Below are 9,540 nucleotides of genomic sequence, written 5' to 3' on the forward strand. Positions count from 1 at the left end.
GGGAAATTAAGCTGCAAGCTGTTCTGTGTGATAAAACAATATTTGTCTCTCTTTGATTTCATGAATCTAGCTATGGTTTGTTTAGGCATAAGCTGTTTTCTACAATCAGAGTAATGTTTACACCCTCTTCTTCAGCTCTGTACCATCAGGAGGAATTCTGAAGCATGCTTCAGGTGAACGATAAAGCAGTAAGCAATGTGTTAAGAGTTGTTTTTAAGAGCCATTAGTAAAGAAAATGAAATGAACCTTCTCAGTAGCATCATAATATTATGTATTCTTTGCCAAACACTTATTCAGTTCTTTTTACTGCTGTGATATATAAGATATCAAGGGCGTTTGGTTGAAGAAATCCCATGAGAGCTTACTTGGTGCTGATAAATTATCATCACTGGAAAGAACTACGAAGGTCAATGCATGTGGTCCTAATATCCTAACAAAGCTAGCTGCATAAGCATAGCTTGGTAGCATACCATGACTTCTGAGTCTGTTGACTTTTCTTTTCTTTTCTTTTCTTTTCTTTTTTCTTGGTGATGATGATGATGGGTTAGCAAGTGATGTGTTTGAGAAGCTCAATGGGCTAAAGTACCACTCAAATTATGTACACTTTTGTGCACTGATATTTTTATCGTACAGTTAGATTTTATTATAGAAGTGTTTAAGCCTCCCTTTTCACTACACTGCCTATAAGTCAGGTTTGCCAAATACATATTTGTGATCCAAAAACTTCTGTGCCAGAGTTGCAGTCCCGTATCGTTTCTGTATCTGACAAGTGACCTGATTTGGTTGAGTGAACAGTAGATCTTGGCAGTGCCTCAGGAAAAGATGGTAGAAACCTAAAGATGATTAATTGTGGAATAATCTTTTTCACTTGGACTTATAGTAGTGCATAGTAGAACCAGCACTATTAACTAAGTTTAAGAGGTTGAAATCCCCTTTCTCGGAATCCTCTTCTCCTACTTCACAAGTTCTCCTTCCCTGCAGTAGGTTCTGAAGTTAGATTCCAAGCACAGATAGGTTAACATTAGCCAGGCAACACCCATAATCCCAAACCAAGGAAAGAGAGATCAAAGGGAATTTGCATGTGAGAGAAGGGGCTGCTTGGTCAATTCTGTGGTTTCATCTCCACCCTTAAGCACAAGTACATGGCCATGCTAGCATTGCATCTATATTGGTCTTAAATATTATTTCTATCCTCTCTCTTTCCCCCTTACTTTACTATGGCCTGTTATAGGAATTTGTAAGTACTTGGAAATTTGTTAAACTTACAGACTTTATCTTATGATAATATGATAAATGGGTTTTGTAGTGTTCTTCGTATTTCTACTCAGAAAAAGTCCTGTTGAGTTCAGTAGGACTTACTCTTAGATAAGTAAAGTAGCCTTAGAAGACCAAACCTATATGGGTGATGATCAGCTATGTCATACTTAGAATGTTGTTTAGTCGTGTCCAACTCTTCGTGACCCCATGGACCAGAGCACACCAGGCACTCCTGTCTTCCATACTTAGAATAGGTCTGTTAAAAATTATGAAGTCAACTGGGGTAACTTAAGTACCTTGAATTTGCTGGGTCTGCTGTGAATACTGTAACACACCCACAAACAAATACCATATGTGAATGAATGGATGAATAAATGGATGAATGAATGTGGCACAGACAAATGAATATGCAACAAATATTAAAGATGAAACTCAGTCCCCTTGAACTCAAGATGACTTTCTTCTGAGTAGACAAGCCTAAGATTGCACTTGAAAAAATCCCTTCCTCAGCTAAGTTTCTCACCTTTCTCTAGTGATCTGTTATCGTTTCACTTCATCTTCATTATGAGGTGGATTAAATTGTATCTAGTAGCATAATAATAATTAATAGCCCTTAATGCTCTTATTGATTGCTTATAAAACATTATAAATCATTCATGTATGCTTCATAATTCATTAATCATTTTTTAGTTCATAAGATGTGAACTAAAGATGTAGGTTGCTGCAATGGATTCAGCTCCTGATCTCTATAGGTCAGGTTGAGGGGTAGAGGGTCAGGGAGGAAGGAGAGACAGGCATCAACAAGAAGGAGGCCATAGCACTGTGAAAAGGAGGCATCTTTGCTAGAGAAGGTATATGGCAGGGGTGCCCTTGCCAGGTCTCGTTTTTCCTGTCACCGGCAGGCCTCTCCTTCCAGTTCTGTCCCCTTAAAGATGCGATCCTGTGCACTTATCCCCTGACCTTTTAAAAACCCTGTTCTAACTTTATATCCACATAGGAATTGCTTTGGGGTGGATGTGTTGCTTCCAGGGTGGCACAGGGCAAATCAGCCCAATTTGGGGGGCACAAAAGTGTCAGGAGGTCCACTCACAGCCTGACTTACTTTCTTGCTGCTGACTGCATTTTAAAATTGTATTAGCCAACACATTTCAACCTTTCTTTAATAATTTTTATAGTCTGTTTTGCATGCTCACATTCTTGACAACTCAAGAGAAAAGGAAAAGATAGATCCTCCTCCCTTGCTTTGCTTTTCAGTTTCCAAAATTTTTGTGATGTTAATAGAGTATACTTGAAATTCTGTTGCAGTAGGTTTGTTCCAGTTCATTTGCAGTTATTGTATTGTGGTGAGAGAAAACCTTAGTATTTTGTTAGTGTATGCTTTTACCAGGAGAATGTGGGAATGCTCTTTATACATGAAAAATTACATTTTTTCCTGAACAATTGATAGCAACTTTGTTTAGCTCATTAATACTTAGCAAACTGCTGTATTCATCCCAGTTGCTGAACGAATTTGTCTTGTGCTTAGATTCCCCCCCCCCCCCAAGTTTATGTGTGGTATCCATTAGGGGGTCTTCCACTGATAGGCATCCTTCAGTGGAATGGGGAAGGAGACTATTTTCAGTAATTCCCCCTTCTCCAAAATCTGATCTGGAGGGTTGAGCGACCCTTGAGAGCAGATTGGAGAGCTATGGGGGCAGGGAAAGAATGTCTGAAAATTGCCTTCCTCCCCAGCGGAGAAACACCAATGGGATATTATTACCTTATGTGGTTACAGATTCCTTAAAATGTCTGAGGAAAGGTAGCAAACCATTGAGGGAGTACAAGTCTGTTCCACTTCCAAAACGTTTGGAAACAATGACGCAGCTCTTCCAATTGGCTGCAGGAAGCTCCTGCAGCCAATCGGGAGCTGTGGACGCCGCGCCAGACGTTTGGGTTCCAAAGAACATTGGTAAACCAGAATACTCACTTCCGGGTTAGCGGCGTTCGGGAGCCAAAACGTATGAGTGCCAAGGTGTTTGGCTTCCAAGGTACGACTGTAGTTGAACAGGGTATGTCAGACATCATCATTCAGAGTGAGTCCAACAGACCCTTGTGATCTGTTGATTTCTGTTTTGGAGAGGAGATGATAGAAGGCAGCATTTGCCAACTTAGTTCCCTCCAGATGTATTGCGCTACAATTCCCATCAAGCCCAGCAAGAGCCAGGTTGGCGAAGACAGATGAATGTGCTAAACTGTCTTACAATGCACCATAATTGAAGAATCCTTTTTAGAACAATAGAATCATTGACAGACTCTAACTTTGGGTTGGGGAAAACACTTTATGGAGAACAATCTCCTCATCTGTGTACCTCATCAACCTCTTTTCCAGACAAACAAACTTAAATCTGTGCTACTAAAAAGTTGTTTATAGCAGCCAGTATTCTTATGTGTTGTAATATATATGTATACTTCCCATACTCATATACTGATAAAGATATGACCTAAAAATCGGTGGCATCAGCAGATCAAGCGCTGACCTGTTTTTATATGCGAGGCAATTGTTAACTTTGTTAACACAATTAATTTTCTACTAGTATATTTGAGTTTTCGCAGTCCTGACATTTTAAAGAGTAATTAATCTCATATAGGATCGAGGTGATGAATTTACTTACACTGGGAGCGGTGGAAGAGATCTGTCCGGCAATAAAAGGATTGGAGAACATTCATTTGATCAAACTTTGACACACATGAACAGGTAAGCTGTGCCACATTCTTACATTAAAAGGAGAAAATAATCTGACTCTACCGCAACTATGCTCTGAATGTTGTCATGAACTATTCATACAAATTTTTTTTCTCTAGAATAAACACTCCAGTGAACCTGTTTATTTGCTGAAATTTGATTATTATTAATCTAGATATTCTGTGATTCTCCAGTGGTTTGACTTCACCCCCAGAAATGCACTCCGTTGTTTTTTGAGACAGACAGATGCCTCCATCTTTTTTAAATTGGATTGCATTAATTGCTTCTTTATTTTTCTTTACTAATACAGGCAACTCCCAATTTGGTGCAGGGGTTGCGTTTCTGGCCCTCGTTTGCATCAACTGAGCACTCATAAAGCCACCCTGTTATGCCCCATTCTGTTCCACCCCCATTTTGCCCTCTTCCGGGTCCAAAAAGGACCCATGGTCGTGCGTCAATTGTGCATGCACAAAATGCTCACCTCCTGTATGCTATTTTAATATGGCTTTGTTGGTTTAAATGTTACTTTTTAATTCTTAGTTACATTTGTGAGCCACTATGAGCTCAGCTTTATTGTTGACAAAGTGGTGTATAAATACTAAAACAAATCAAAATCAAATCCTAAGCATATTTACTTGGGAGCAAGCAGATTCTAAATTTTATTTAAATGTTCATTGACTAATAATAATGAAATTTACATGGGAAAGTATTTGGTTTGCATGGGAATGTTTTGTTATGCCTTAGAGCAGGGGTAGTCAACCTTTTTATACCTACTGCCCACTAATGCATCTTTCTTGATGGTAAAATTTCCTTACCGCCCACCAGTGCGCGATGGAAGGAGGAGTCTACCTGTGCCGTAGAACCCCCAGCCGCCCACCTAGAATCCTGAAACACCCACTAGTGGGCGGTAGGGACCAGGTTGACAACCCCTGCCTTAGAGGGTAATTTAACTTAATCTGTGTATGTTACTTGTATGTGCTTTTGGATTATATTCAGTGTAGCATTAAGCAGTTCCATCAGCACAATGATTTTTTTTCTTGTGCAATGGAATGTTCTCCTCACCCTGGGGTGTCCCTTATATCTATTTTGCACACACCCCAAACCCCCCAGGTGCATGCAGGGGGAAATCCTGTTGTGTCGGCATTATATCAATAATTCTTAACTTCAGGTTGAATAAAACGCTTTATCTTCTGCCTACCATGGAAAATTAAATTCAAATAGCTGAGTAAGTTATTTGCTTGTGCTCTTAATATTTGAGGAAGCATTATCTCTTTTTTTGTTTTGTTTTTATTTTCAGGGCACTGGCACTAAATTGTGATGCCCCCCTGGATGATAAAAATGGAGCCGAGTCTAAAAACTGGAGAGCTGGCAAGCCAGTCCGAGTGGTTCGTAGCTCAAAGGGCCGAAGGATCAGCAAATATGCCCCTGAAGAAGGCAACAGATACGATGGCATTTATAAAGTGCGTATTTTCCTAATGTAACGTTTCTTGCATTTAAAAAGAGCAAAGCATTTTGTGTTTTAGGGGAAATTATATTGGGTTGCTCCTTCATAGAACACTACCTTGCTTAAGGATTGTATATGGTGTACATCCGGGACTTGATTCGTATATTAGGAAGTAACCAGTAAAGAAATTTGTTGCAAACATTACCATTCAGCCTGTTGCGTGCTTTATGTTGTAACTGTCGTGGTGAAGGGGCTTGAATAACCCCAAGAAGCTATGAACTATGCTGTGCAGGGCCACCGGACAGGTCATAGCTGAGACTTTAGACTAAATGTGATCCACCTGGAGAAGGAACTGGCAAACCACTCCAGTATTTTGCCAAGAAAACTCCATGGACATAAAAAAGGAGAAGCTTTGAGAAGAAAGTGGGAGTTTCCAAGCTATGCTCTGGTTGACGGGGTCATGGAGAGTTGAACACAACTAAGACGAATAAACATCAACAAATCTTGGGTTGCACAACTGGCTTTCCTGTCTCTTCCCCCTGCCTCTACTTCTGCACCTCCTTGTATTCCCTGGAAAGCCTCTCTAGGGAGTCAGGAAATCTTCCTGAAAAATTTGTCCTCTTATTGGCTCACAGCACATACAGCAGTTAAGCTGTTTTTGCACATTAGGCATGTTTTATCTTTACAACTCCATTGCTGTCTCAGGAAGTCTCATACAGGATAGTGCAGACTATGCATCAACTTGCATTTTCAGAAAGCACCATTTTATCTTAAAACTGATGAGTACATAGAGGTGAAATTTATTAAACTCATTATAATAAATGGGGGGAGTGGAGGGATTTAATTGGACAGGCCTTCAGACTGTGGAAGATAAAACATAACAGTGATAGGAACGTTTATCATTTAGGTGGTGAAATACTGGCCTGAAATTGGAAAATGTGGATTCTTAGTTTGGCGCTATCTTCTGAGAAGAGATGATGCTGAACCTGCCCCATGGACTTCAGAAGGAATGGAAAGGTCAAAGAAATTGGGCTTGAGTTTACAGGTTAGAACGTCAAGTTACCGTAGTTCTAAAAAGTTTTTATTGAAACATAACTGTTCCAACATCTATGTCAGAGAAGCTCCAAACTCTGCTGAAAATCTCCGGGAGCCAAGCTTGATTAAGATCATCTTTGAAGATGTTAAGGCAGCTAGTTAAAACAAGATGATTTATACTTTCCTCTCTAATCTTTATTGAACAGGTTTTAGAAGCCTAAAATAGGCACATACCTTATTTCATATTGCATGTGACCAAGTGTGTAGTCATGTTCATATCATTTGTTCACATTTGGATTCCTAGACAGGTTGATAAAATTTAAGAAATGGTAAACAGCTGCCATTCCCATAATGAGAGTCAAAAGCAAAAGAGTTAGCTACAGCCCAGAGGTCTATCAATCTGTTTTTTGTCCCAGGGTAGGAATCAAAGAGCAAGGTCCAGCTTATGCCCTTGTGACAGATCTTTTTTTGTGAGTCATTTGCGCAGGTGCCTGCTCCTTATGTTCTGTGCCCTAATTTTAAGTTAGTTTGGTTTTAAAAATGATGTCATTCTGGACATTGTTGTTTTAATGTGAATGCTGTTTAAGATACTTTTCAGACCTGATGCTCTTCTTTTGCAGTACCCGGAAGGCTATTTGGAAGCTATGGCGAGTAAAGAAAAGAAGGATAAAGTAAAAAAGCAACCTACGAAACAGGAGCCAACAGAACAGAGCAACGGAAATCAGAAAAGACTGATTGATGATGGTATGGTAGCAGGAGGAAGGGGAATTAACTTACTAGGCTCTCTGTTTTCAAAGGAGTAAGGGCTTAGTGGCCAGGCATCATTGCTTGTTCCCCCATCTACTTCATTGGCATCAATTTATTGGTGAGCCAAGGAGGTGGTTGAGCTCTGTTCTGAGAAAGAAGGCATTTAGGAATGGTCATGTCAGCAGTCTGAACATCTCATGCTGCAAGTTAACACTAGATGGAACACCAGGTCAACTTAACATAAATTTGCCAGAAAAGGATCCAGAGGGTTGCAACATGAGAAAGGGCCTTCTCTGTGGTGGCTCCCCATTTGTGGAATGCTCTCCCCAGGGGAGGTTTGCTTGCCACCTTCATTATATATTTTTAGGTGCCAGGAAAAACGTTCCTCTTCCGTCAGGCCTTTTAAATGTGTCTGTGGCAAGGGTGTGTGTGTGTGTGTGTTATTGTTTTGCTGTTTTGTTTTAATTATTTACTTGTGTTTTTTTATTGTATTTTAGTCTGAACCACCCTGAGATATGAAGGGCGGTGTATAAATCTAATTAATAATAATAAAAGCTAGAAGCTGGAAAAAATGTTGTAGTATTCTACTGTTAGTTTCCCAGACAGCCACTCCCTCTCCATAATACTCCAGCTGGTTTTCTGTCTTTCTCCCCACTGCCTTCAAATAATCAGTCAGCATTCTGTTCCCTCTGAGAAGACCCATTCCTTGTTGGACTATGTAGGCATGCAGAGTTTTTTCTGAAGATTTCCCCCCTATAGAACCTGGGGCTCCCCCAAACCTGCAGGTGCCTCCGTCTTTTGTGTGGATGGTACCATTTTGGCATCATAAGGTTACACACCTGGGTTCCTATGGGCCTATGATCTATGTTTGTGTGACAGGGAGTACTGTAGTCTCGCTTTGGTTTTTATGTGGTGCACCTGAAAGCAGTCCCACATGAAACCACACAGCCTCTGAAAGAAAAGCTGCTTGCTACAGCCCCATCTTTCAGACACATTGACTTCAAATTGGGACACAGCCGGTGTTCACTGCCTAACACAATGGTTCATAGCAGCCAAAATTTGTCTTAATGGGACCTGCTTGAGGTTGGCCCAAGAAAAAGTACATTGTAGGAAAAATAATAGGGTAGATATTTTGCCAGAATGTAGGTGCCAAATATGAAGCTGAAGAAAGAATAAAGTGAACATTGTACAGTCTAAAATGTTTCTAGTTTGCTTTAAATATATATATAGAGAGAGAGTGTGTGTGTGTGTGTGTGTGTTTGTTTTCCAGAATATAGCTGAGTGGGAAGAATTTTTAATCATTTCCTCACTAAGACACCCCAGGATTATAATGCTTTTTCATTATTTTTCAGAAGGAATTGAGGAACCTACAAACGCGGCCAAAGTCATGAGGATGGGAGATGGAGGGAAAGGAGACGGCGGCAAAGGAGAAGCTTTCCAGCTCACTCAGCAACAGCAGTGGTTGATTCAGGAAGATTCACCGAACCAGAAGCTGTGGGATGAAGTTCTCGCTTCTCTTAAGGAAGGACCAGTATGTTTTCTTAGAGTAACTCACATTCTGCATTTTAACCTTTCTTGCAGTGACAAGAAGGGATCAATATGTATAACACATTTATTGAAGTAGAAGGTATGTTTGTGCTTAGTTTAACCACATAACATTCTGCTCTTTGTAGAATGTGGGAGTTACTTTTTATGAAGAGGTGATTTATTTTAAACAACTAAGATGAAGGATTTGCTTGATGCATGCAGCCTAGAATTTCATTGTCAGTGTAACTTATTTTTCTCTTATCTTGCTATAGAACTTTTTGAAGAAACTGGAACAATCTTTTATGTGTGTCTGCTGCCAGGAGCTGGTATACCAACCGGTGACCACAGAGTGCCTCCACAATGTCTGTAAAGTAAGTAGTACCGTAGTGATGTTTCCTCTTGATCTTGGAACCATTGGTCCTATTGGAAAGCAAGTCACCAGCATTTTGAACTCACTCTGTTCCTTCCTTGAAAGAGGTACAAGGCCAGGGGTTGGCAGAAAGTAGATTGGGGTGTACTGGTAGATCCTTGAGTAATTAGCATTAGATCATCAATGACTTCTGACTCCCGGCTCTTTAACAGTAGCAGCAACTTTTTTCTGCATATTGGCTACTGAAGTAATATTGGGGGTTGGGATACAGAAAACAAATTCCTGGACTAAGATACTTAGAATTTCCAAGTTCACCAGCTGCAGCCCTGAAAAGTTGTAGCTTGGAGAAAGGAGGGCAAAGTAGACCACACAAGTCTGAAGTCTGCCCACCCCTGAGCTGGCAGAGTTTTACATTGCAACTAAAAACGAGATGAGTTA

The 9,540-nt window shown here is 40.3% G+C and overlaps 1 protein-coding gene across 1 annotated transcript in view; it reads left to right on the forward strand.

The window, feature by feature from the left end:
* The window catches only part of UHRF2 (ubiquitin like with PHD and ring finger domains 2), a 49,390-nt gene that overhangs the window by 36,486 nt on the left and 3,364 nt on the right, over window positions 1–9,540 (forward strand). The window contains exons 10-15 of the mRNA XM_082204752.1: window positions 3,885–3,991; window positions 5,277–5,439; window positions 6,331–6,468; window positions 7,079–7,202; window positions 8,558–8,736; window positions 9,005–9,103. Of these exons, the coding sequence (XP_082060878.1) occupies window positions 3,885–3,991; window positions 5,277–5,439; window positions 6,331–6,468; window positions 7,079–7,202; window positions 8,558–8,736; window positions 9,005–9,103 (810 nt within the window). The remainder of the gene's footprint in view (window positions 1–3,884; window positions 3,992–5,276; window positions 5,440–6,330; window positions 6,469–7,078; window positions 7,203–8,557; window positions 8,737–9,004; window positions 9,104–9,540) is intronic.

Source organism: Podarcis vaucheri (assembly GCF_965113315.1).
Source record: "Podarcis vaucheri genome assembly, chromosome: 17".
In the NCBI taxonomy this organism is placed as follows: Eukaryota; Metazoa; Chordata; class Lepidosauria; order Squamata; family Lacertidae; genus Podarcis; species Podarcis vaucheri.